The sequence below is a fragment of the Eulemur rufifrons genome, chromosome 19, assembly GCF_041146395.1.
Source record: "Eulemur rufifrons isolate Redbay chromosome 19, OSU_ERuf_1, whole genome shotgun sequence".
NCBI lineage: Eukaryota > Metazoa > Chordata > Mammalia > Primates > Lemuridae > Eulemur > Eulemur rufifrons.
In genome coordinates, this window is record NC_091001.1 from 113,856,571 (window position 1) to 113,884,476 (window position 27,906).

Genomic DNA, 27,906 nt, shown 5'->3' on the forward strand with positions numbered 1-27,906 from the left:
GTTTTTAACATCAGTAATGCCCCTCCAGTTGTCCATTCATTGACCGATGATGAAATAGCCAAAATTATTCTGAATCACCATGATCGTGGTGACAGTGACGATGGAGAGGACGCTGTGGACGCTGCAAAGTGCCTGCAGGTGGTGGAAACGTGCGCTGGGATCACTGAAGGGCTGGAGCAGGTGCACTCACGGCAGAACGGGAAGTCACGTCAGCTTATAACACGAGAGGCTTCTAAGACAAAACCCACTGGGAATGAAGCAGATGACCCCGGAGGAAGCATTTAAAAAGCCACCCAGTAGGATGCCTCCACATCCTACTGGGTGGGTAAGGACAGGGACTTAGACACGCTGCGATACAGTGTTGCCCGCAGCGCACAGACTACTGTTGCAAATTCCACTCAATGTGAACTGCCCCAGATTATCCGGCCTTTTTAATTCCTGTGTTTTTGCTCCCTCCTCCCAATCCACTGCTCTCAAGTAACCACTTTTTATAGCTTGCTCTATCAGCCACACTTCTGTTTGAAACCGCCCCCTCCTCTCATCGTCCACAGTTTTGTTCTCTTGTGGACTTGGGAATCAGGTAACCACGTAGGTCGGCACGTGGGTGAATCCGTGGGCAGAGGCGGCCTCTGAGTCCTGGCCATGCACATGGAGTCGGACTGTTCGGAGGCCTTGAACACTTTCCTCATTCTAGGGTAGTCGGCTCATTTCCAAACCCAAATGTACCAATGATTAACTGAATTTATTAAAACGGTCTCCATTTTTGTGTGGTGTGTCCACTCTTACCTGGAATTCCTCACCCTTAGAATTCATCGGCATGTATCAGTTAAATCTCATGGACCCCAAACGCTGCTGGTCATTAAAGAGTTTTAGTAAATTGAATGTACACTTCAGAGACTTTCAATCTGTCTGGGGAAACCTTAGTGAAATATTCGTGGGACGAGAAAAGGTAGCCAAGATCAGTGTGTGTCGATAAAACTGGGCTGTGGGAAAGGGGCGGGGGATGTAGGAGCTGTTAACTTTGCTTCATCATTAGGTACTTAGACAGTCAGTCTTTGACATCAGATGGGCCGATCCTTTATCCTGTGATCTGTGGGTTAGTTGGGAACGTCTGGCTTTCTGGGCTTTCTGTTAAAAGTTCCAAGTGTCTTGGTGCGACCGTCAGACTGTGTCTCGCCAGCACCGTGCGAGCAGTCACCGTCCCTGTATTCGTGGCGGGGTCCACGCAGGCTCTCCTGGACTCAGCCTTTTTTATTTCCCCCCAATTTTGTGAGGAGAATGGGGGGCATGCATGTTATTAGTGAGACCTGGTGAGGACCTTATAAAGCCGTCTAAATTTATTGCCCCTAACGTACAGAAAATGTCTAGCACGGCTGAGTGTCTTCCTCTGCACCAGGACAAGAGCTGTGGCTGCCCGTCTCCTCCTCTCCCCATGTTGGGTGTTCCCTGGGATTCACTGTCAAACCGCCTGAACTCTGTTCACCTGCAAAGCACACTACTGGGAGAAGTCCCATCACCCAGCTCTGAGGGAGAATCTTCAGAATTAGGATTGGCCGTTGTCTGAACCGCACAGGGGCAGCAGATTTGGGAGCAGGTTTCTTGGCATCCCTTCCAGCTGTGGTGTTTTTATTTTGTTTACTAGATATTATGTGTTTTTTATTGTTATTATTAGAAAAGATTCAGTAAACTCTTTGTCTAATGTAGGAATAATGTACCTGTGATCACAGTACTCTGAGCTTTCTGTGTGTTCCTTACACTATAAATGAGAAAGAAATTGTGGTTTTGAATTATATTAATGTTGTGATTAAAAGTAATAATAGCTCCGCTGACAGTCTTGATGGCATAGGAAGCATGCCTGACACGCCCTAATCAGGTGGCATTGTGTTCTGTGTGGGAAAGAACTAGCACATTCTTGTATTTTCCTGGATAGAGCCTGAGCCCATCCTCCGAAGCGAGGGAGGATCACAAGATCGGAAGAACAGGCTCCCCATGTGCTCGCCATCACACTGGCACTGACTGGTCAACACTCAGGTGCTCACACGGTGGTGATATTCGTTAGAGGTTGGGGGGTTGGGGATGAATAAACTCCAACTAATGGAGGCGGTGAGCGTTGTGGAGTGGGGGAAGGGCATGCCTCAAATCGTGGCTTGGGTGTGGCAAAGTCATAACATGTAACCGAAATATCTGTACTCCTATAATATCCTGAAATAAAAGAAAGAAAGAAAAAAAGAAATAGCACATTCCCCTCCTGACGTCTGCAGCTACTGCTGTGTTGGGGTGCGTGGAACAAAATTCTCTTCCTTACAAATAAGCACTCTAAGAATTTCATCAGGGAAGACAAAAGTCCATATTTGTGACCAAGTTGAAAAAATTTTTGTTCTCTTTATGGCTTTACCACAGAGACACGCTTTTTGGTCTTTTTTTAATGAATGCATTACATCGGTTAGGATGATTTTGGCTGCAGATGATGAGAAACCATGGCTCAGATTGGCCCAAACCTAAGAAAAAGCTTTTCACTTTCAGAACCGTATTCAGTGAATTACATGAGACAGTCAACACTTTATTGTAAAATAGGCTTTGTGTTAGATGATTTTGCCCAGCTGCAGGCTAAGTGTTCTGAGCACGTTCAAGGTGTGTCTAAGCCAGGGTGTTGTCAGCAGGTCAGGTGTGTTAAAAGGAAAACTTTAGTAACAGAGTTTAACTGAGCAAAGAGCAATTCTGGAACTGGGCAGCCCCCGGACCAGACAACTCTGCAACTCTGACGCTGCCTCATGGTCTGCGAGAATTTACGGACAGAAAAGAAACTGACGTTCGGAAAACAGGAACGAGGTACGGAAGCAGCCGGGTTGGTGACAGCTCAGCGTTGGCCTCACTGGAACACGGTTCGAGCAGTTGGCCGAGACTTGGCTGCCTGTTACAAGAGCAGGTTACGGCCTGTTTACACATGCCGTTAGGTTACATTTCTCTATCTGCACAGAAACCTTGAATTTAAAGTATGTAAGGAGGCAGCTTTAGATTGAGCTTAATTTTACAGGTGTAGTAGATGCATTTTCAGCTTATGATATTTTCAGCTTATGTTGGGTTTATTAGGACACAACCCCATCGTGATTCGAGGAACATCTGCACCATCACCCTGAGGGTTTGGGCTTCAGCATGTGAATTTGGGGACACAGTTCACGCCACAGCAGTGAGATGACAACAGTGTCCCCCACAGACATTATCAGATAATAATGTTAACAGACACTCAGGGTGGCTGTGGGCCAGGAAAGCAGCTTGCTGAATTACAAAGTGTGTAAAAGCTCTTAGCTACCAGCCTGGTGTCTCCAGTGTCCGTGTTAATAATATTTGATACTTCTCGTTCTCTTAGTGTCGCCTGGGAGCCCATGGGAGACGGGAAGAAGGTGATTTCCTTGGCCGACAACCACATCCTGCTGTGGGATTTACAGGAGAGCTCCAGCCAGGCCGTGGTGAGTATAAAGAATGGCGGAGGTTTCCTGTTTGTATTTTTACTCTGGGCCTTTAGGCTAAATTCAGAACACGCCTCTCGATTCACATGTGCTTAGAATATTGACATTAATTGTGAGATAACAGATGAACATACTGAATCATCAATCAAAGAATTGAGTGACAGGGTCCTTCAGGGGACAGCCGTGCCAGGGCCACGCGAGATGCCACACAGAGCCCCGCAGGTGACAGAGCTCCTGCCTTTCTCCGTACTGTGTCCAGTCTAACAGTGTATTCTTCTGTTTCAAGTGTGTTGTGCTTTTAATGAATGGATTTTTAGAGTATATTTGGTTAAAATCACACCTTGAAGTAGGAACAGTTGTAAAATATTAATTTCATAGTGTTGACTAGCTCTTTGAACACATTTGGCTGAGTTATAAAAGTAACTTTTAGCATTTACTTTCTTTGGAACCAGTTTTGCTTTCAAGTGTGCATCATTTCAAATGCTTTGTCTTTCATGGAGTATGTATGAATATTTTTTTTTCATTATTTGATTTCTTAAAATTTTCTCTTTTAAAATGTGTTTTTTTCATGCATTCATAATTTTATTACATTTGTTTGTGTCAGAGTAACAACTGTAGAAAAGAGAAAGAGCAAGAACTTTGACACGGTGGAGTTTGCAATGTCCTTTACACCTGGGGAGTTTGCAATGTCCTTTACACCTGGGGAGTTTGCAATGTCCTTTACACCTGGGGAGTTTGCAATGTCCTTTACACCTGGGGAGTTTGCAATGTCCTTTACACCTGGGGAGTTTGCAATGTGCTTTACACCTGGGGAGTTTGCAATGTCCTTTACACCTGGGGAGTTTGCAATGTCCTTTACACCTGGGGAGTTTGCGATGTGCTTTACACCTGGGGAGTTTGCGATGTCATTTACACCTGGGGAGTTTGCAATGTCCTTTACACCTGGGGAGTTTGCAATGTGCTTTACACCTGGGGAGTTTGCAATGTCCTTTACACCTGGGGAGTTTGCGATGTCCTTTACACCTGGGGAGTTTGCGATGTCGTTTACACCTGGGGCAGGTACCTGCACACAGTCCCGGCAGTGGGGGCGTGGCTGGGCAGGTTTCCCCAGTGGAGACCCCGTCTTCTGTTTACCTGTCCCTACGATGTGTTTCCCTCGTGGAGCCTTACGGTATAATAAATCCTGTCCTGACCCTTCTAGGTTGAAGAGGTGGCATGAGTAATGGTTTATCATTATTAATTTGTGGCACAAAAGTGAGACTTTTAAAAACATGAAGTGCCTCGTTAAAGTTTTAAACCTCTGCATGGCCAAAGCCTTCAGTGTGAAATTCAGTGCTCGCCCATCTTCCTACAGCATCGATAGTATTTAGGGAAAAACATTATTTTTATTAAAAACTTTAAAAATAAGATGTATGTCCACATCCTGGAGTAGAATACAAATTTCGCACAAACTTTTAAAACAAAACAGGAAACTTGAAGGAAGCGGAGTGCCTGAGTCCAGCCCCTCTGGCCCACCCCCGGGCCTGGCAGTGGCTGGAGATGTGTCCCCATCGATCACCTTCTGGGAGGCCTGGCGGGAAATCTGGGTCGCGGTCGAAGGGCCCCCGTTTCCAATCCCCCCTTCCAACACTCGCACTTCAGCGGGGAATTCCTGCGTAACTACACTTGGAGGAAGAGGACGAATCTTTGCTGCTAAAATGCCAGGCTCACGGCGGCTTTGGGGAGAGCCCTGTGTGGGAAGAGCTGAGGTGTCGTCTGCGCGCCTGCTGTGCTCGCCTGGCGGGGCCTGGCGGGGCCTGGCGGGGCCGGGTGGGGCGGGGCGGGAGGAGAGGAGGCCTCCAGTGCCACACCTGGGGCACGGCAGGTCCTCACTGGCCCCAGCTTTGCAGTCCCAGCCCGTAACCAAGCTGTGAGCACATCTTCAGACCCTAAGTCATCTCAAAAGGATTTCATGGTAGGGTGATTAATCTGTAACTTACTTTCTGCAGAGATCAATTTAGTCTTCTCTCCCGCGTTTTTTATCTGCTGTCAGCAGTTCTGTCGATATCGCCTGTGACCCTCACCGTGGTGTTTAATACAGAACCTTCCTATCGATTTCAGCCGTCTTCACACCCAGCTTCTCAATTTTTTTTTTTTTTTTGTTTGAGGATATTGCCTTCTGTGGTGAATCTAATCTTATGCTCCCTGCATCATTACCTTTTGCAATTAAATTGGAGATTCTTTGCCATTTATAATCATTAGCAGGCTCAGGGGGGGTCTGGGGGAGGGTTCCCTGGGCCCACGGACCCCGGTGAAGGCAGAGGGATGGCTGCTGTGTCTCCGTTTGTGCTCATTCATCTTCACCTCTGAGCAGCTTTCTGCCTCCGTGGAAATAAACGGGTTCTGTCGAGGAAGGGTGGTGGCGGAGCACAGAGAAGGCACCCTCACCCTTTGAGGGGAGAGCGTGTGCTTCTGAGCACAGGGTTTTTGCTAGAAATTCTCTTACCAGACGTTCAAAATGCACCATAGGAGGATTAAATCACCCTGAGTCTGGGAAGAGCTACTAGGGTGGGAAAATTGTTCAGTGCAACTATGTCGAGCCCATCGTGCCTGTAAACAGAGATCGGGTGTGTTGGGGACGGAGAGACAGTGGGTAGAAGCTGAGTTTAATCTCGGGGCTCGTTGGGGGGTTAGAACTTGTCTGGGTGTTGGCGGGTGTTAATCGCACCTTGCCACCACGCCCTGGCGTCACGGTTCCTTCTCCTCTTCCTCCAGACTGAGCCCCTTGAGGGAAGAGAGTGTGGCGTAGAGGAAGGAGACCTGTGTAGTCCGTTGCATCTGTCTGTTAGTCTTAAAGTTTAGAACTTCATGTCTGGATTCCAGCAGGGACCTCGCCACTGAGGCAGTGTGGCCACAGGGAATAACTCACCCTTGCACGTGGGTTTCTTGTGCGCATTCCTGCGTGGTGGCTGGGATTGCCGCAGGCTTGTGCAGGGACAGCTTGCAGTCCCCGTGTCTGTTCTCTCTGTCCTCCTTGGCAGCACGAACCAGGATAAGACCCCTCCCCAGCCTCCTTCGCAGCTCGGTGTGGCTGTGGGCTGAGCTCGGGACAAATGGACGTGTGTGGGACGGGTGTGTCCAGCTTCTGGGAAATGTCCCTAAATGAGGTGTTCCCTGTACTTCTCACGTCCTGCTCCTGGGACGTGGATGCAGTTTGCAGATGTTTCCTCTGTTCTGTCACTTGTCTTTTCATCTTTTCAGTAGCGTCTTTCGCAGAGCAAAAGTTTCTCATTTTTTAATTTTTAGAATAGTTTTAAGTTTGCAACAAAGTTGAGTGGCCGATACAGAGATTTCCCGCATAGCCCTGGCCCCGGTGCTCACACAGCCTCCCCTACTGTCAGTACCATTGCGACAGCTGATGAACCTACACTGACACGCCACCGTCACCAAGGGCTTCTGGCAGGATTCCCTCCTGATGTTGCACATTCTGTGAGTTCGGACAAATGTGTAGTGATGTGGCCAGTGTTTTAGTGTCACACGGACTAGTCTCGTGGCCCTAAAATCCCGTGTCCCTCCTAGTATTCTTTCCTCCCTCCCTCCCCCAGCCCCGGCAACCGCGGATCTCTCCACTGTTACCACAGTTTTGCCTTTTGCAGAATGTCCCGGGGTTGGCGTCACACAGTACGTGGCCTGTTCGGACCGGCGCCCTTCACTGGGGTGTGCATTCAAGGCTCCTCCGTGTCTCTTCGTGGCCTGACAGCCTGTTTCTTTTCATCACCGAATGATGTCCCCTTGTCTGGAAGGATTTATATTTTGATAAAGTTCAGTTTATCCATTTTCCCTCTTAAGGATTGTCCTTTTGGTACCGGGGCTGAGAAGGCTGTGACTGGCCTTGGGTCCTAAGGCTTTTCTCCTCTGTTCTTCTCTGAGAGTTTGTTAGTTGCACGTTTTACGTCTCCGTGCCTGATCCATCTTAGATTAGGCGTGCAGGTCCCTGTGGCCCTCACTGACCCCCTGGCAGGTGGGAGTCGAGGCCAGGCCCCCACCTGGCCCTCGCTGGCCTGACTGGGCTCAGACAGGTTTCTCTGGGGCGACTGCCAGGAGTTAGAGTGCGTATTGTCTAGAAGTTTTCTTTCTTGCTCAGCTGCCCCCTTTGAAGGAGAGCCGCTCGCGCTGGGGCTTTTCCGGGGCCGCACCTGTCGGTGTTTCCGGGTTGCCAGCCTCTCGGCGCCAGGCCTGGGGCGACTGAGGCAGAAGGGACACCCAGGAGCTCCACCGCGTGGCCCCTGTGTCCCACGGGCTCGCGAGTCTGCCCTCTTCTCCCCACCTCAGAACTGTCTGTGTGTTGTGTGTAACATCTGGGTGTTTGTTGTACTTAGCGGGAGGAATAGAGGAAAAGGGTGAGCACCCCCTCTTCCCGGCAGCAGACTCCCCTGAAGCGATCCTGAAGGTCACGGTCACCCGCCCTCGCTAGTTGTCCCCCTTCCCCCTCACTAATGTCTGAAGACTCGATGACGTGAAAACTCCTCCACTGTCTAATTAGAGGGAAACGTCCTAACTTCCCAGATGAGTGTGGCTCAATCTGGTGACGTGCCACCGCTTGGCAAGTGCGGCTGCTGTGTGGGGAGCAGGAGGGACCAGCAGGCCGCCCAGGGTCCCCATGGCACCTACTGTGTCCTGTGCTCACGTGAGAAGGGCTCGCTGGGCGTTGCCGTGGGGTTTGGGGCGCAGTTGGGACTATGGGAAGCCAGCCCTGTGCCAAGCACGCCAGCCTGCTTGTGGCCAGGTGAATTCCACAAATAATCAGTGAGCTCATTCGCAGGCGGTAAGAAATATTTTCCAACAAATTGTCATTTGTCACTAGTTTCAAGGTAGTCCATTTAAACAAAGACGCAGACTTCGTGATCATGCGGTTGACCCCTCCTTGGCAGAGGAGAGAGGGAGGCCCACGGAGGCGAAGGCAGTTTCTGAAGGTGCCACAGTCTGAGGCTGGGGCTGGGGCTGCAGTTCGGGTCTGACCCGCCCCACCCACCCGCAGGTGCTCCCGGAGGGCCCACGCCGAGCACCCTGCCCACCCTCCTCCGGCACTGTGAGGTGCTCAAGTATTAATACCCTGCTCATTATTTGAGTATCTGGAATGGCCAGTAACATTGTGTCTTGTGAGGGTGAATTTGATTTTTGAAAAAAGTTAACTGGAACAAAATGCAGTAAACAAGATAGTTAACCAAGCTTTGTAGAGCTGGTTAGTGGAAAACATGTTAAAACTATGTGAAAACTGGTTTTCTTGTGAGACTCATAAGATGACATCCCAAAATATTTTGAGCAATGGCTGCACCATTATGTCAAACGTCACCTTTGGAGCCACAGACTTCAGATAGTAGTCATTTAAATTTATGTTTTCAATATTCTTTTTTAAAAAGCCATTATTTCTGAAAAAATATAGCATTGGTAATTTACTATGTTACATATCTTAATATCATAATATAATAGCTACACATATCTTTTGTAAAAATTGAAGATAACTAGTTTTTTTTTTGGTCTTCCAATTAAATCTTGAAAAAATAATTAACAAAAAATTGGCTAGGTGTTGGTATCTAGCAACTAAGTATTTGTTTCCCAAGCTCGCAAAAGACTTCTTTCTGATGATAAAAAGTGAATTAAACATTTTTAGGGCTGAGTATGTTCAAGGAGGAGGAGCTGCTAACTCGGGCAGCTTTGGCACAGGCTTGTCATCAGCACGTGTTCTGCACGCCTGCGCGTCCGGGCTCTGGACAGGGACATGCCGCTGTAGCTTCGGTCAGAGAGAGCCTCTGGCTTTCTGTGATGTGCGTCCAGCTACAGGGCGTGCAGGAACTAGATGATGCCTCTGATCTAAACCTGTAAGTTTCACTGGGACAGGCTGGGACAGGCATGGGCCAGAGGGACCGTGAATGCCATTCAAGAGGCCCTGAGCCACAGGGGGCATGGGAGGGGCATAGAGGCAGGGAGTACTCCTATTGTCAAGGCAGCAATGCAGACTTCTAAATCGAGTCCTATATCTGCCCCTCATGAACAGTGTGGCCCAGCGGAAGTTCTCTGGCCTGCCCAAGCCTCAATGTCTACACCTGTGAAGTAGAGAGCCTGAGACACTTTAACAGTGGGATTATGTGGGGATAGCATAACTCCATAGTGCCTGGCAGGTGGCAAACACTTGGTATGTGCCTGTTGGATAAATGGATGGGTGGGTGAATGCGTGGATGGGTGCATGGATAGATGTGTGGGTACATGTGTGCATGGACACATGCATGGGTGCATGATGGATGGGTGCATGCATACATGGGTGGTGCATGGCTGGGTGGTGTGGATACATGGATGGCTGCATGGATACATGGCTGTAGGGGTGGGTGTGTGGGTGCGTGGGCACAAGGATGCATGGCTGGGTGCGTGGGTGCCTGGGTGCATGGATACATGGATGGGTGCATGGATACATGGATGGGTGCATGGATGCGTGGATGTAAGGGTGGGAGTGTGGGTGCATGGGCACAAGGATGCATGGCTGGGTGTGTGGGTGCATGAGTGCATGGGTGCATGGATGGGTGCATGGACACATGGATGGGTGCATGGATACATGGATGGGTGCAAGGATACATGGAGGGGTACACGGATACACGGATGTACGGGTGGGTGCGTGGCTCATGGGTACCTGGGTGCAAGGATGCATGATGGAGCAGCTGTAATTCATGGTCTCCAAAACTAGATGATGGGTGAGGGTCCCCAACAGGGTCACCAAGAAGATCCTAGTACAGAGGGAGGAAGTACAGAGGGAAGAAGCTGAGGTACCGTAAAGCAACTGTGTTTACTCCATAATTAAATTACTTCCCAAAGTCAGCAAGTGATCGTCATAATTCAAGCACGGGGGACACGATGTGCTTTTGTTATTGCTGTGCTCCCGGTTTCTCACGTCCTCGTTATTCTTTATAACAGATCTTTTTCCCTCTCTGGAGAATTGACTATAATTAGATCCGTCTCCCCAGCAGATCACTGATGTCTCATTGGTGATACAGAAATACTTTTTATGCCCTAGTCCATCGTGGTAAAATAATTTAAACCTGCACTCGTGGCCTTTCCAGTCTTGGTTTTGTGGAACTGAGGTCCCCTCTGCATTTGTGGTTTTAGGACACACGTTTTTCTCCAGAAACAGAGCTTGGATTTCAGTGTAGTAAAGTGGGGCAAAAAAATCTTATAGTTCTATTCCTCCTACAAATAGAGTCCTTTTAGAAATAAACTAAGTTTAAAATGCCATCAAATTCTCTCCCCCAGTGGTGGCCCCGTGTGCACTTCCTAAATGAGGAAGACTCTGGCTTTCCAGCCGGCGTCATGTCAGCCCTCAGTGGTGAGCTCCATGTGGCTCAGAGTGCGCCTCCCCGGGGGCCGGCGCCCCTGGCCTGTGTGTGCCGGGGAGCCGGGTGTGCAGTGCCCCGCTGCCCGCGTGCCCCTGGCAGACCCCACCTCCATTCCTTCTCCGGGCCCCGGTGCTACCCGCGCCTGCCGGCTGGAGTGCACACGGCTCCCGCTGTCCCGCCACACGAGCCGGCTCTCCCAGATCCTCCAGCTCTTCTTTCCTTCAGGTCCTGAAGGTGGCGCTGGCCTCGGGCTTTCCAGTGAATTCTGTTTACATTGCCTCCGTGAGACCCTGGCGGTGACGCTCTCAGATGATGCTCTGTGCCCAGAAGACAGCGTCAGCCTTCACCTGCGTCCTTATCCCCAAGACAGCTCAGAGCGCTTCTCAGTGTTCCTAAGTGTTGATTTTGAGTCACAGTAAAAATGAAGAAAAAAATGTTTAAGGCACTGGCCACTCGCTGGGCACTGTCTGGACACGTGGCGTGTATGACCTCCCTTAATCCGCATCACCCTCCAGGGTGGAAACTTTAATGTCCCCATCGTGCACGTGAGTCACAGGAGAGGGGGCCCGGCCTGCCTGGGGCGAGTCGCTCGGACGCAGAGCTGGGTTCACACTCAGGAAGTTCACGTTCGAAGCTGGGGTGAAATTCCCAGCTGCAGACAGGGAAGGGAGTTCCCGTAGGAGCCATTCTCAAATGGGCACTGTAGGTGTGGCAGGTAGGATGCAGATGGCTGCAAGACACAAGAAAGGGCTTGAGCAGTGAGGAAGTTTTGTTATTTGATGTAACCAGGCACGTGGAAATAAAGCGATTCCAGGGTTGGTTAATTTGGTGTCTCAGTAATGTCTTCCTGTTCTGCCACATCCACCTGGCACTGCCGTGTGACTGCAAGATAACTGCAGGGGTTCCAGCCATCACAACTAGACTCCGCAACACCAGCGAAGAGAAAGCAGATTTCTCTGTGCATCTGTCTGTAAGGAAAGCCTCTCCTGGAAGTGCCTCTGTCCTGGCAGGCCTGGTCCCTGGCGAGGGGAACGAGTCCCTCGTGCTTGGCTCAGAGAGTGTCTGTCCCTAAGGATGGGAAGGGACTCAGGGTGGGTGGTTCCAGCCTTTCGCAAGCCTGCCTTGCAGGTCAGGGTGCACAGCTGGGACATGCCTCGCAGGGTGCTGTGTGTCTCCCGTGCCCCAAACACCACAGCCCGGCCGTTTCTTTATCCCGCTGTTCTCCTGCGGGAAGGTGGGAGGTGGTGCCTGCTTCCTCTGCTGGTCCGCGCTTCCTCCCTGCTGTGACCTCAGTTCTGTGCTCCCCGGGGTTCTCCTCCCCCCCAAATCTGGCTGCCTGCCGGCTCTGCGGCTCCTGCTGGCAGGAATACAGCTCTTTGTCTCTGGGAATCTCACCCTGAGACTCCACTCAGACGTGCCCCACGCGAGCTGCTGCGGGGGATGCAGGTCACATCGCCTTGTTCATTAGAAGGTGTTCTCTCTCGTTCACGTCCCGGCATTAGTAACATCTCGTCTGAAAGGTTTGTGGGATGCCTTTAATCATCCCTTTCTCCGGGCCCTGGACAAGCCCTGAATATTTCTCTTTAATGCTGAAAAACAGATTACCACGCGCATCACACCACACCCCGTGGAGCGCTTGCTGAGTTCTGTCTCCGTGTCACCAGGAAGCCAAAAAATGTGATTGATTAGCCTTGCATCCTGCGCCGTGCTGTCCGCCCTGAGCAGACCTCACAAATTGACGGCGACCTCTCTCTCAGGCTTTTATTAAAATTCGCCCTCAGACTTCTCTGCACCTGTGGGCACGGAGCCTTGGGAGCCTGGGGCGTGCACACAGGAGTCCTCTCGGTCAGGGGAGGAGGATCCGGGTCAGGACGCAGGGCCACGGGGGCGTCACTCGCTCTCTGGGTTCCCGCCCTCCCCTCTGCGCAGTGCGGGGGTCCAGGGCCCGTCTCTGAGCGATGGAGGGTTCACTCGAGGGCCCCGATCACCTCTGTCAGTGCCTCCTGTGAGTCCCCCGGTGCCGTCTAACAAGTGGCCAGAGGGTACCTGCTCAGCACGGCCCACCTCTGCCGTCTCGAGGTTCTCATGGGGACAGGCAGGCATCGGACCCTGGGCACGCTGCCCGCCTCACGCCGGCAGGTGAACCTGCCACCTGCCCCCTCTCTGCGGTCTGCGCTTAGCTCAAGGACACCCGGCTGCTGACTCTTCAGCCTGACTCCGCCCGGCCTGGGCCACCTTCCTGTTCCCCTTCGTCCCTGGCTGCGCGTCCCGTCCCCTCCGGCAGCTTGTTTGTGTTCCCATCTCCCTGCCTCGCGTGCGCTTTTTTGCCGGGGACGCCTCACTCCCCTGTTTCATGATGTAAGTTCTGCTCGACGTGGAAAACCCATCCTAGTCCTGAACCTCGTGGGTCCTCCCTCCAGCCCGGGCACGCTCTCCTTTCTCTGGACTCTCTGAGCCTACGTTGGTGGTGGTTACCCGGCTTGTCCCCTGTGAGCCGGCTTTCTGTGACTGCGCAGTTGGGCCTCACTCGTAAATACTTGTCGATCAGTTGCATGGTTCACTGGTGGCTGGTTGATGAACTAGTTAATTAACAAACTTACTATTTCAAAACTCTAGACTAGTCTATGGCGCAGTTTAGAGCATGTCCCGCGCTCTGTGGGTGTGGGAGCAGGTGGTCGCGGTGTCGCCGGCTGCTCCCGGGAGACCTTACGAGGTGAAGTGGACGTCAGTGCGGGAGCTTCAGACGACAGAATCTCTTCTGAGGCTTGAACTCGGGTTGTGCTGGGGTTTCGGACCTTCTCCTGTTGGGGTGGCTCGTGGCGTCTTCCCAGAAAAGCGTCGTCACGAATTGGCTTGTCCAGCTCGCTCTGCTGAGCTTGCCTTACCTTCGAGATGTGTGAACATATATTTTTCTCTTTCTGAAGAGTTTGATTATAAGCCAGTGTGCTTAATAGAAAATGAATCAGAACACAGTGTGGATTAGTTAGGAAATATATCCAAGCCTTTTGTTATTTCTGCTTGTTGAGCCTATGGTTTTTAGCATATTGGTTGTCACCAGTCAATAATCATTACCTGATACCTAGGTCTTCAAAAACTAAATAGCACCTGTGAACACTGTGACTAGTTTTGCTTTTTTTTTTTTTTTCACCTAAAAGGGATGCTACAAAAATATTTTTTCATTCATCTGTCTTTGTGGAGGTTAAAACATTGAAAGGCAAAGCCAAAAACCAGCTCCCCCAGAGTCTGTAACAATGTACATTTTAGAGTCATTCTGGTGTTTCTACGTGGTGTTGCTGCTGATGCCGTGTTTAGGTGACGACGGTGTTCCGTCATTGCTGCTGGGAAGACTTATTTTGACCTGCTCCCAAGTTGGCTTTTACCAGGCACAATCTGTGGCTTAGAGTTGGGGCCGCGGCAAGAATTTCCTGCCCGTGCTCTCCTCCGCCCCCGTGGCTCCGCGACAGGGCTCCGCAGACCCCCAGCGCCGCCCGGCACGCTCCCACGGCCGCCTGGGCTTCCCCAGGCCAGAGGCGCCCCCGCCACGCTCGCCGCTGTTTATCCGCGCTGAGCGTTTCCAAGGAGCCCGACTCCCACGTGCCACGGAAAATAACCGCACCCTTGCAACCAAACTGAATTTTCCTGTGCCGTGCAGGTAAGGAAAAGAAAGAGACACTGTAGAATCCTCTAGAGTGCCATGGGAAGGGCGGGCAGGAGACCATCACCCTGTCAGCAGAGCTGTCCCCTCTCCTCTTGTTTTCTCTCTCTTGATTGTTCCTGGTGGCAGCCGGCACAGCTGGAATTTGGGGTGAGGTCTGCGGGTTGGCCGGCTCTTCTTCGGGCATCTGGCCTGGGGCTGTCAGGCTGCTGCTCTGGGCACCTTTGCCTCCTGCCCTGTGGGGACGAGGAAGCCTGGCTGGAGGGGGCGTCGGAGCAGGTACACGGAGAGCGGCGCCTGGGCGGGAGGGCCCAGCTGCGGGTCCTGGAGGTGCGGTCTCCCTCGTGCTCCAGCCGGTTCCAGTCCTATGTCAGAGTGGCTGCGTGTGCTGCCTTTGTCCTGGGGAGGGTGTACAGGCCCCGGCCACCTCCCTACATGTCCTCTGTGTCCGTGGCTCTCCTTCCTGACACCTGGCCCGGGCCCTGGCTTTCCTCGCCCGGCAGCACTTGGCTCCCACCCGTCCCTACAGTTCTGTCCCCGCAGTTCTGCCCCGAACGCGGCCGCTGCCGCCTGGCCTGGCTCCCCGCAGACATCTTGGCGTGGGGTTGGGGCGGCTGGCTGCACCGTGCCTTCCCAGCTGTGGCGCCTGCCGTGGGGTCGCCTCTGCCTCTCCGCACTGCCCAGCCTGGCTTCGCCTTTCAGTGCGGCCGGCGCCCCAGGCCCCCTCCACTATGGCTTGCGGGTGACGTCCCTCTGAACCCCAGCGCCGGCTTCTCTCTTCCCCACCTGCGTCCTCCGTGTGTGTGCTGCTTGGACTCTCGGGCACGCTCACGGCATGTCCCGCATGGCAGGAGCACAGTTAACACCGCGAGCCTGCAGCAGGAGCAGCCTGGCAGCTTTTCGTGGAGAGGACCGATAGTCATCCTTGGTATATGTGATAGTGGAGCACACATTTTAACTGGGACGGTGTGAAACAGGCCCTGGGCCTTCCCTGAGAGACATCCTGTGACTTCCCATGAGGCCCTGGGCTGTGGGGAAGAACAGGGTGGGTGGGGGGCAGGGGCTGGGCACGGGGCTGGGGGCACCCAGGAGCTCCCAGACACGTGGGAGCTGTCAGCTTGGAGCTCCAGGGGGAGCCTCAGGGTCCTTCTTGCGCCAGCCTGCAGGTGCTCCCTGCCCAGGCCTGTCCCCAGAGAGCCTTGACTGACCCCTGTGGTCCTACCCCGACTTCCAGAAACGCACCCACCCTGCCTCTGCCCAGATACGGGGTCATGGTTGCCTTGTCTTCCCCTGTGGGTCTCTCGTGTTCCCACCTCTCGGCCTCTTGTCACCATAAGTCTCTGCTAAGCTGGTGGCTTTCGGTTTCTAAAAGCGTTCCCTAAGTACCACGGTAGGATTTAGAAGTGGGAGATGGACCTGTGACCCTTCCTGGCCTGACACCTCTTCCTCCCGACCAAGCTTAGCTTCTGTGCATCCCTTAGTGGTGACTGTCCCTCTCAGCTTCTACCCAGGACTGTTTGGGTTCTCTGGTCGCTCCGCAGTCTGTTCCCGTAGGACGGAGGGACACCAGGTGTTGTCACTCCAGCCTCCAGGGGGCCACCTTCCAAGTTGGGAGCCTTCTGCTATGGAGGGCACAGGTGTTCCCGGGGCCTGTGGGCTATAAACCACAGCATCCACACACCCCAGGTGGGTGGTGACCTCTGTGTTCTCACCAAGGACCCCACCTTCTCCCACTTTGTGAGCCACCAGCTTCCCAGGCGTGGTCCTCACCAGACCCTGGCATAGCTGCACACTCTGTCGGGGAGTCCAGGCCTGGTTCTGCTTGAGCCTGGGTGGGCCCGGCTGCTACAACGGGCCCTGGACGAATCTCGTAAGACGGTGAATGACCTCAGCACGCCTCTCGGGGCCTCGCCGTCCCCGTGGCTCACTCCGACCCCTCCCGGCTCACTCCGACCCCTCCCAGTCTGCCTTGCTGGGCGCCGGCCCCCTGGTGCTCAGGGCCCCTCTCAGGGGGCGCAGAAGAGCACATTGGTCTGGACGTTGAGTGAGCTGAGTGGCAGTGGGCTCGTGCATGTGGGCAGGTTTGGGGCAGGCGTGGCCGAGAGTGCCGCCGGGGCGGGCCTGGGTCCTCTCCACCGTGAGCAGTCACCGTGTGAACCGACATTCGAACCAGAAACTGAGACAGGCTTTGTGGATGAAGTCCCAGGTGGGTGGGGAAGCGCGCTTCTGCGGGGCTCACGAGGGCCAACCCCTCTCTGCAGAAGGAGGTGTCTGCCCCAGCGGGCGGTCCCCAGGGTCTTGGGGAGTCTTCCTTATCAGCTGCCTGGCCTGCGAGGTTTAATTAACCTCCATGTGAAGGATTCATAGATCCTCAAGATAAAGGAGAGGAAGAGGATGTGAACTGAAAACAGTATTGGATCAGTAAATATGCGTGTCCCTTTGTTATTCTAGAGCTGATCTTGTGGGCTTGTGTCCTCTGTCTCTGGGGACAGGCAGATGTCTGAGCTACTCCGTATTGTCTTCTCCAAGTTCGAGCTGATTGTCTCTAATCACACGCTCGCAAGCGGGTCCTCTTTAATAGACGTCTATTAATATGCGTTCTATTTTTTGCTGTGCTCAGTTTTATAGTCTTTTCCAAGTAAGGTTCAAACAGTCTTGCCTTTTAAGGGAAGAAAACAAAGACAGAGCTTCCTAATTTTTCTCAATAATTTTTTTCCATAATATCCTTGAATATAGGATATCCTTTTGAGTTTTCTGAAACGAGTTAATTACTCTTCTTTTCTCCTTCCTTTGGAAAACCTCACGACATTCCCAGCTGGCCAGTTCGGCATCCCTGGAAGGTAAGGGCCAGCTCAAGTTCACCTCGGGACGGTGGAGCCCGCATCACAACTGCACCCAGGTGGCCACGGCGAACGACACCGCCCTCCGAGGCTGGGACACCCGGAGCATGAGGTCAGTGAGCCGCGCCAACGCCTGCACCTCCTGCCCGTCGTGACGGTGACCGAGAGTGCCATCAGCCAGCGCGCGGGGCACGGGGTCTGTCTGTCTGCATCTCCTGTCCGCAGGAAACCGTAGACCCCGGCTCGGTCCCTCACCCGCCCGCCGCTAGAGTGTCCGTCTCGGTTGGTCTTTGCTGTCCCACACTGGTGTCTCTGCAGTGGCCGCGGTTTATGATAAAAACCAAAGCCAGGGCTTTTGTGACACGCCGTGAGCAGGACGGTGACCATGGCTGCTCTGTCTCAGGACCAGCCACTGCAGGTTGGCAGTTGCCGACCGCTGGTTAAGTCTCTCTGTGGAGTTGTCTGCCCATTTCTGTGCCTTCCAGAGACTTGCCCGTCGGGTAATCGTATTTTGTCATTTAAGTAATTATACACAGCCACCAGCAATACTAATGGAACAAATAAGAGCGATTTTTCTGTTCCAGTTGTGATTTTGATAGGCAAAGGAGTGATGGTGGCACGTCTGTTGCCATGACAACAGAAGCCCACACAAGCTTTTTTAAGATACAGTTATCCCCTCGGCACACCGTAATTTATCACCGAGCTGAGAAGACGGATGTCATGTAATAGCTTGTGTGGCTTCCAGGGTGGGGACGCAACTTTAAATTCAGTTCCGAGGCCCCTCTGAAAATTCAGGCTAATAAATAATCGCCGTTTCCTCAGCCCGGGCTGTGGGCGTGAAGGGCTTATTCCGTTTCCTGAGCAGAAGCTGGAAGCCGCAGGCTCAGACCCCGACGCACATCCTTGAAGTGGCTCCTCCGTGTCCTGTGGCCACCTCTCCCTTTGTGCCATTGTGCTTTGAAGGATGTGAGGAATTTCAGTGTCTAAAGACCAGAAACCCGACAACTGACATCACAGACCAAAGAGTGGATGCGCTTGGCTCGGCTGGTGACATCGGCGCCCCGCGGCGCCTCGTTCACCCACATGGTGTCTGTGTGACAAGCTGGCTCCCGTGAAGGAGCGTCCCAGCGCCTTCTCCTTTGCGAGCAGCCTTGGTTTTTACTTAGCAGGATGCCACTGGGGATTCTTCCAGATCGTGTTCTGCTCTTGGGTCAAAGGTCCCACCACGGGAGCACGCAGGAGCCTTGCCAGTACCTAGTGTGTGTGGCCGTCCACCAGTTCCCTAGAACTTGCCAAATTTTAATTTCATACCTTTGCCTGTTTCCCTTGAAAGATCTTGAGGTTTAGGGTATCTTATTTTAAGGAAAAAAATCAGGATATTTAAAAGGCACAAGATATAAAAACTGAAAGATTTAAGGATGGTTTGGGGTTGGAAAATCCAATGTGGGAGAAGAAAGGTGAAAGAAATTGAGTTTATCTACCTTGGAAAGCAGCGAACCATGATGGTCTTTGGAGGCCTGAAAGAGAATCACTGAGAAGTGCAGGCACAGAAGTTCCTGGTGGTTCACCGTCCACCCTGAAGCCGTGGCGAGGGAGGGAGGCGGGTGATGCCGGAGAGATGTCAGGGCGCCCTGTCCCACCTCCCTGCACGGTCTGCCCTCTGTTTGGGGTTCGTGACCTCGGAAGGCGCCATGACAGGCAGATACTGTGATTTCAGACCCTGTGAAGAGCAGCCAGGAGAGGGGATCCAGGCTTAAGCTGGGTGTGTGTGCAAGCGTGTGCCTGCCCTCTCATGCATGCACTCTGGTGCGTGTGTGCAATATGTGTGTACATGTGAGCTGGTATGCGTGACTGTGTGTAAGCATGTGCCTCCACTCGTGTGTATGTGTGCACTCATGTACATGTGTGCATGTGTGAGTACAGGTGCATATGTGTGTACATGTGAGCTGGTTTGCGTGACGCGCATGCACTATGTCAACCCCCCGCCCCCCGTCTTTGGAACGAGTGGCTCGCCCTGGACCCCCGGCGCTGGCACCCTGAGGTGCTGTGACCAGATGAAGAACAGGCCTCCTGGTGGCAAACACCATCTCCTTCATTTTTTCATAGGTTTCCAACTTTTTCTAACCTTTTCTCTCTGTGTATCTCCCAATGCCAACAACACAATTTGTTCTGCCCTTGTCCCCTGTCTTTTTCCCTTTTCCTTTCTTTCTTCACTGTATCCTTCCAAAAACTTGTCAGGTGTCCCGTGCAAAAGTCTGTTTCAGCCTCTCTGTGGCATCGCAGCCTCTCTGGCACCCTCATCCTCAAGACACCAAGTCACGTGTTTGACGGCCACAAACCAGCGTCACTTCCACAGCTCGCCAGGAGGGCCAGAGACGCTCCCGGAGAGGCGAGCGTGTTACTGCCGTGTTGCTGGGCTGGGGGCGCCCAGTGCCAGCCTCCTGTCCGAGGGGGACGTCGAGGGGACCCGCGCCCCGGGCCAGGGGATCGGGCAGGATCGGGGAAGCTGGTGGGTGCCTGCAGAGCCCGGTGGCTTTTCGTAGCCCGTTTGGTATTTCTCTGTGCTGTTCTTTTTCCTCCCGCAGCCAGATCTACTGCATCGAGAACGCCCACGGCCAGCTGGTGCGGGACCTCGACTTTAATCCCAACAAGCAGTACTACTTGGCCAGCTGCGGGGACGACTGCAAGGTGAAGTTCTGGGACACCCGGAATGTCACGGAGCCCGTGAAGACCCTGGAGGAGCACTCCCACTGGTGGGCGCCTGTTTGCCCGTCGGGAAGGGGCTGTGCGGGTTGTTTTGCTAATTACCATCAGACAGCCACGGACCAGCTTAGTTTGTGCTGCTGCGAATCATTCAGTCAACCCAGTGTTATTTTTCCTAAAGAAACGCTAATGCCAAATCTCAGTGTTTGTGATTTATAAACATAGGAAAAGAAGAAAAACATTAAATTTTGTTTTCTCTTGAAACAGTGCCGGTTGAAGTATGCAAAAATAAATGTGCACAGATGTTCACGCAGCATTGTTTGCAATGCCGGAAAGCTGGAAACCACCCCAGTGTCCATCAGTAGGGGCTGGTTAAGTGAATCAGGTGACGTGCGTGCAGGGAGATCACGCAGCGCCAGGAAGCGTGAGGCACATTTATGCGTGTGTGCTGTGGACGCAGGCCCCAGAGCGCTCACTATTTCTGAAGTGTTGTCTGAGTGTTTGCCGTGTGCTGGCAATCTTTGCCAAGCAGGTAAAAAGACCAAGTCGTAGCCTAATGTGTGCACTGTAAATCCATTTCTGTTCACGTCAAGTGCGTGTGTGCATGTGTGCCACGCATGCATGGGTGTACACGCACACGCATACGCAGAAGGAAAGGCTGAGAGGGTGAGAGCCGCGCTGTCACCAGAAGTCCTCTCCCAGGCGAGAAGGGGCCGTCACAGGGATGTTGCGTCCCGTGGCCCACGTCTCTGAATGGTTTGAATTACTTATCAGAAGCTCTATTGTTTCTGCAATCAGAAAATTAAAACCCCAGGAGACTGGCGTGCAGTTTTGATAAGTGCAGTGAATTGCTGTGATTTCCTGCAGGCCAAGGAGATATGCCCAGCTGTGCCCTTGGCCAGGCGGGAGCCTCCGTGTGGACGGTGTCTGTGTTCCCTGCACCCAGGGCACGCGTGGGTGAGAAGCCCGTCCTGTGTGGTCGGAACCCCAGGACGCACCCCTGGGCTCTCAGAGACCACCGTTGCTCCTGTCTCAGGGCCTGTGCCCCTGTTGGTTGGGAAGATGTCACAGGCCTTTGTTTGATGTTATAGGCTGTCAGTAATCCACATGTTACTAGGGGGCAGTTTTTGTTTTTAGAATTTTAGAAAGTTTTCTGAAATACTGAGCAATGAGCCTTTTCCTCCTGCAGGTTTCAGCTCACGTTTAGTCTTCTTTTCTCTGTCTGCTGGGACTTACGAGAATGTTTTAGAGAAACATACGGTAAACCTAATCCTCTGCCAAAAACCACCTAACGTCAGACCGCAGGATTGGGAGTTGGTGGCCTGGCAGTGCCAGCGCGGGCTCAGTGTGCCAGCCGTCCACGGGACACGCGTGGCTCAGCCCTGTGCCCGCCTTTTGCAGGGTGTGGAACGTCCGCTACAACCACTCGCACGACCAGCTGGTCCTCACCGGCAGCAGCGACAGCAGGGTCATCCTCTCCAACATGGTGTCCATCTCCTCGGAGCCCTTTGGCCACTTGGTGGACGATGACGACATCAGTGACCAGGAGGACCACCCACCCGAGGAGAAGTAAGGACACAGCCGCTCTCGCAAATGGTGTCTTGGTGCAGGTGGTTTATGCAGAAAGCAGCCAGCATGTGGCTAAGGTGACATTCTCCTTCCTCACAACTCGGGGTGTTGGGATTGGCACCCACGATGGGAGGCCCCTGTGCCACCTCTGACAGGATGTCCCCCGGGCTCCCACGGTCTGAGGGCCAGAGACACCACGGTAGCATCAGACAGTGACGAGGATTTCCCCACCCCGCTGCAGGGAGGGCTGCACTGCTGCAGGAGCCAGGCCGCCCTTCAGCACAGCCTCCGCAGGCCTTCCCAGCGTGCGGAGGGGACACTCAGGCTGTGCTGGCCATGTCCCCTGGCGGGAGCGCTCACGTCCCCTCTGTGTCTCTCCTGCCCGCCCAGCCTGTGCCTCCCCGCCTTGCTCACGCCACGTCTCTGTTGCGTTGCAGGAGTAAGGAGCCGCTGCAGGACAACGTCATCGCCACCTACGAGGAGCACGAGGACAGCGTGTACGCCGTGGAGTGGTCCTCCGCCGACCCGTGGCTCTTTGCCTCCCTGAGTTACGACGGGAGGCTGGTTATCAACCGGGTGCCCCGGGCCCTGAAGTACCACATACTGCTCTAGCACTCCCGCATTCCTGATTTACCCTCTTGGCAGATCCGTGACAGTCTGCAGCTATTTGGAAGTAATTAGTTTTCCAAAGAGATCCCGCTCCGGGAGAACCCACATTGCCTTCCTCCAACGTGAGCGTTTATAAACAACGGTGGAGCTTCTGCCCACGGCCCGGCCTCCCCTGAACCAGGTCCCCCTCGCAGGTGGGGACCCGACCTCGTTGGGCGAGTCAGTGCCTCCCGACCGCTGCTCCGTGTCCCTCCTCTGCTAGGTGTGGGGAGTCTCACTTTTACATGTCAGCTCACCTTCCCCTTGAGGTTGAAGAATAAAATGAGCCCCCGCTGCACAGGTGCCAGCTCATTATTTCAGGGGCGCCGCTGCTCGTGGCCACGTCACCTGGGTCTTCGTTCACTTTCCCTTTCCTGACCCAGAAACGCGGCTGGACAGAGGTGCCCTTTCCATGGCCGCCCTTGTCGGAACTGCTGCGGGTCCTGCTGGCCGGCGGAGGTGGCTCCCAGCGCGCCCTGGGCCCGAGCCGTGTCCACTGTTGGGACGTCTCTGCCCGTCCGTGCTGCTCCTGCTCCCGCTGGCTGGCGGCCATGGAAATGCTGTTCTCTGTCATCCCCCAGGTCAGGATTGGGCTCCCGTCTCTCAGCTGTTGGGGACCCTCAGCTCCCACACACATCCTCCATGGATGCCCCTCCTCAGGGACCCCCAAACACTGACCGCGAAGCCCTGGCCCGTTGCTCCCTCCGTGGATGCGCAGGGTCAGTTCTGCGCGTGCCTGGTGCAGGGTCCCACTCGAGCAGCCCTGGGCCCGGGACGCTGGGCCCCCCTGGCCAGGTGTCCTTGCAGGCGCCACTCCTCACCTGTGGTGGGAGGGAAGGGCGGGGCGAGCTCACAGGCCCGGCCAGCTCTAAGGTGTGATGCTTCCCCCTCAGGCCTCGTCTGAAAGGTTCACCGTTGTTAGAAAATGAGACAATGAGCCTGAGACAGTGAGACATTCTGGCTGGGGCCGTCTGTTCTCCCGGACTGTCTGTGTGCTGTCTAAGGTCGCTGTGAGCCCAGAGGGGCACATCCTGGATGTTGTGAGCGTCCCCAGCAGGGTGGGGACCGTGGGCGGGCAGGAGGGGTGAGGGTGCTGGCCAGCTGTGCCCAGGCCCTCCGGCATTTCTGCGTCCAGGCGGGACGTGCGTGGGGAGTGCAGAGCAGGTCTGACGGGAGCTGGGTGTGCGCTTAGCAACATTAGCCGAGGGCTCCTGGGCTCCAGGCACCTCCAGGTGCTGCAGATGCCACAGTGAGGTGAGTCTCGGCTTACCTGGCGTCCACAGGTGTCAGCCCGTGCTCGGGGAGGAGTGCGGGTGGGGGCGGGGGGCCAGCCACACAGGTGGGCTGTAGAGGACTGAGGATGGGGAGCAGGGCAGGGCAGGGACTCTGCCTTTGAGACAGGAAGCCAACAGACAGGCACGGACGGAAGGTTGGAGTCATGGTGGAGGGTCACTGCCTCTGCTGGGCTGTGTCTGCTTTGCCGGTCACGTCTGTGGTGCGGTGGAGACGCTGCCTCCTTCGCAGCCAGCCGACCGCGGTGTGCCCGGCGCTCCCCAGAGAAGGGCGTGTGTGTCATTTCTACTGCGTGGCGGTTATGAACAGGTGCGCGTACCTGTGTGCAGGTATTAACATTTACATAAACGTAAGCGTATCTTCTAGGGCAGGGCTGGCAAACAGCCCGCAGGCCGGATCCACAGGACCACCCATGTTTGCAAACGCTCGTTTGTGTGTGTCGTGGCTGCTTGTGGGACAGCAGCAGATGGCGACCTGTGGCCTCTAAGCGTTCACTGCCAGGCTGTCCCAGATACCGCGCCGCGGAGGGCTCGCCACGCGGTGCCCGCTTGACTGGGAGGGGAGCCCCTGCCCGCTGTCTCCAGAAGGCCGCGCCCTGGGCCGGGAGCTCGCAGGGATCCGTGCAGAGCAGCCCACGCTGCGCCGGGGCGAGGAGCCCGCAGGGGCGTGGGGAGGAGCGTCAGGGAGGCAGGCGGCGTCCGGGAGCCACGCAGAGTGGGGGTCTCCTGCAGAAGGATGGGGGCTCTTCTGGAGCTGCTGCCGGGGTGGCAGGTGAGGGTGAGAACCCAGTGGGGAGGGAGTGTGGCAGTGTGGCAGCACCGGGAGTCCCGTGGGCGAGGCCGGAGCAGTGGGACGGGAGGGACGGGAGGACGTCTGGGAACAGCTTCCTCGTGGCCCTGCTACCACAGGGAGCAGAACTCGAGGGGTAGCCCAGGGACGTGTGGGCACAAGGTGTTCCGTCTCTTTTTAAGGAGAAATCTGTCTGTGCTTGCGTAGAGGCCAAGAGAAAAATTCCCCTTCACCCTAAGGTTCAGTGAAAAATCACTTTGAAAAAGCAGATTAATTGGAGAAAAGGCATACAAAATTTATTCTCACGGCAGCCCCCAGTGGGTGCAGGGCCCGTACGCCCTCCCGAGGTCGCGGGAGAACAGGGCTGGAGCGTGGCCAGGCAGGCCGTGGGGAGGGCGCCGCCAGGGTGGTCTCGTTCGCAGACAGAAGCTCAGGGAGAGCTGGCAGAGAAGAGATGGCAGGTGTTTCTTTCCAACCTTTAAAGGTGTCGGGTCCCAGTTAATCTCTCCTGGAGCGGGACGGGGAGGGCCTGGCTGCGTGGAGCGGGTTCTGCAGACGCGAATCTCCCCGCGAGGACGGCTTGGCGGGGCCGCCTGTGCCGGCTCCCCGCGGCCCTCTCACCATATGCCACAGAAGTACATTTGGGGGTAAAATATTTTCATTTCCTTCAGTCCCACTGTGAAACTTTAAATTCACATATTAGAAGCCACGGTGACGGAGCTTTGGAGAGATTTGGGTTAGAAGTTGTTAGATAGACAAAGGAGTGGAAAAATAAATTGAGATAAACAGAAAAGAGCAAATTTAAGTACATTGCCCCATATCGTTTTGAATCCGTCTCTTAGTCCCGAGAACAGGTCGGTTTGGTTAAACACTGTCCCAGCCTGGGAGGTGACGCTGCACACGGCTAGGCCTGCAGACATGGCGCCAGCAAACAGATCGTTGCCAAGAGGCGTTTCTATGGAAACAGAAGAAAAACAAAGGTTAATGTGTGGAGTGGTCAATAAACTAGTTTTTCTAGAGTCTTGAAGTATCTTTGGATTGCAGTGGCCATTTGACAGGTTTTTTGGATTATAGTCCAAACTAGGTGGTTAAGTGAACTTTTGGGGTGATCTATACGTCAGTAGGCAAGAAGTCTGATTATACGTAAGCTGTGATTCTTCTCAAAGTTTATTTAAGCTGTCTAGTTTTAGTATGTAGGGCCTTAAGAAAAGCACAGTTTTAATTTTTAGTGATTTGAAGTCAGAAAAATGGAAGAAAAGTTGAAAACAGGAGACTTGTAGCCAAGAAATAATTTAGAATTTAGTCTAAATTGTAGGCAAATGATAAAAACTCAAAAACAATGGGTAAGGCTAGACTCTAATAAAAGTTATATTATAGTTTTGAGATTTTTTGAAACATAATATTTTTTCTCTAGTCTCTCATTTTTACCAAAGACAAATTCTAGAAGGACCAATTTACTTGTAAAATAAGTTTTAGTCCTTTATACTTGGCTTGATTACTTGTATAAAGTGTAGTAAGAAGAGTGGTTGGCTATATAGACTCTGTTAAATTGCTTTGTTGGAACTTTTTAATAGTCTCAAATTAGACTTTTAAAAGGCTAAGAAGCCAAGCCAAGGTTTTGCCATCAGACTGTGCTTGTAATAACCACATGAATTGCGTGATTCTTTTTTCCTCAAGGTCCCCAAATCACTCTAGGTTCCCAGGCCTTTACTGGCCACCGGTCAGGAACCTTGTAAAGGAACCACACAGGCGAGGTACCAGGCCGGTCTTCTCAAGGCGCTTTTTATCGGCTCTGTAAACTCAACCTCAGTTCTTTAAAGTAGTCTGGTCGTATCTGAAAATATGTCCTTCTAGGCAAAGCCTTGGTAAAATAATCAGCGTCTCCAATTGTGTCCTGTTGCAAAAGAAAATGGATTTTTATTGAATTATGTAAATAAATATATTGTCATAAATTAAGAATACTCACAAATAGTTTTTAAATTTTGGAGAAAGGTAGAAAGAGAGATAAATGCTCACAAAGGTATACTTTAGCTCAAAAGAAAAATCTGGAAAACAAAACGAAGTTAAAGTTTTAAACGAAAGTCATAAAAAATATTTTAGTTCTCTATTAGTTTAATCCCATGTAATTAATTTTATTCCACTTAATGCTGGGTCAGCAAGCTACCTGAACACATCAGATTTTTAATCAGAGTCCTGGAAGTTTTTACATAGTCCCACGGTGTGATCTCTAAAGTTACCAGAAACCTGTATTTAAGAGTACACGTCACAGTCATTTTTATGAATTTCCTTAAAGAAGCAGCAAATTTTAGACTATAGTTGATTATAAACTGCTTTTTGAGATGAGTTAAAGTAAAACAATAATTGTGAATGACAAAAATCTTAGAATAGTCATGGGTAGAGACACAATTGATAAGGAAATTTGGTAATTTTTGTGGCACAGTAATTTAACCTAATAATCATAATTACTGATAACATATACTAAGACATACCAGAATTTTAGGAATCTCACATAATTTTGGAACTCATATTAATAAAAGTTTATATAAATATAACCTAAAGAAAGTTAAATACCATTTTTTGTTAAATAACTATCCCTGTATGATTTTAACATACCAAATAAGGCTAATATGTCTCTCTTGGACTTCCAGGGACCCTAATACTCAAAAAGTTAGTTTGTAGTCAAAAATGCTGAATTTGGAATTTGAAATTTTGATTTTGGAAAGTTTGTCAAATATCAAAAGTTTAAAACTCTTTTTCAAAATGAGATCACATGTCACACTGTAATATAATAGTCATTTGATTAGCCAAAACATTAATTTAAAGATTTTTAAAAGCAAAACCCTTTACTCTTTGGTAGAGAGGAGACCCAGTTCCCCGAGGTTACAAGACCTATTAAGACACCATCAGGGAAACTGAATCTGTCTCTCACTCTCTCTCATTTTTTTTTTTTTTTGTAGTTTACTCAAAAGGTAAACAAAAGTCTTTTACCATCTCTTATTAATACTATATGAAAATCTTATTTAAAAGAGAAAGCCAAATTCTATCATTGTACCAGTGTGTTATTAATGCTAAAGCTAATTTTAATAAAACCTTATAAACAAATTTATCCAATCTCAGTTTTGACCACAAGGTAAGATTTCCATCAACCTTTTATAACCTCTTAAAATTTTCCCATTGTCTTTCCAAACTTCCTAGGTCTATTTAAAATTTTTTTTTAATTTAAAACAACTTCAAAAATTACTTTCTCTTTAACAATAACATTTTTATTAAATGTTATTCCTATAACTTTTTGTTTACCAAAATCACTTCCTACTTTTCATATATACCTTGTGTACAGAATTTTTTCTTATATCTGGTAGTTTCGATTAGATATAAATTATAATGTTAACTCTTAGTAACCCTGATTTTTAGTGGAAAATCTAGGAAGTAGGCAGTTTTGATTATATAGCAGACATAGAGTCCAGGACGAAGAGCTGACCTGTGAAGACAAAATCCGGAGGATCTTACCCCTCCCAGCACAGCCAAGAGACCCAGCAGGGCCGGGAGGACGGGCCGGATGTGGTACCAGGCCTCAGCATGGC

At 52.1% G+C, this 27,906-nt stretch overlaps 2 protein-coding genes across 3 annotated transcripts in view; one reads left to right on the forward strand and one right to left on the reverse strand.

The window, feature by feature from the left end:
• Positions 1-22,530, forward strand: part of EIPR1 (EARP complex and GARP complex interacting protein 1) — a 121,474-nt gene extending 98,944 nt beyond the window's left edge. The window contains exons 5-9 of the mRNA XM_069494059.1: positions 3,368-3,467; positions 17,299-17,435; positions 19,909-20,076; positions 21,428-21,595; positions 22,033-22,530. Of these exons, the coding sequence (XP_069350160.1) occupies positions 3,368-3,467; positions 17,299-17,435; positions 19,909-20,076; positions 21,428-21,595; positions 22,033-22,207 (748 nt within the window). The 3' untranslated portion in view covers positions 22,208-22,530. The remainder of the gene's footprint in view (positions 1-3,367; positions 3,468-17,298; positions 17,436-19,908; positions 20,077-21,427; positions 21,596-22,032) is intronic.
• TRAPPC12 (trafficking protein particle complex subunit 12) overlaps positions 1-27,906 on the reverse strand; it is a 385,261-nt gene that overhangs the window by 172,870 nt on the left and 184,485 nt on the right. The window lies entirely within an intron of this gene.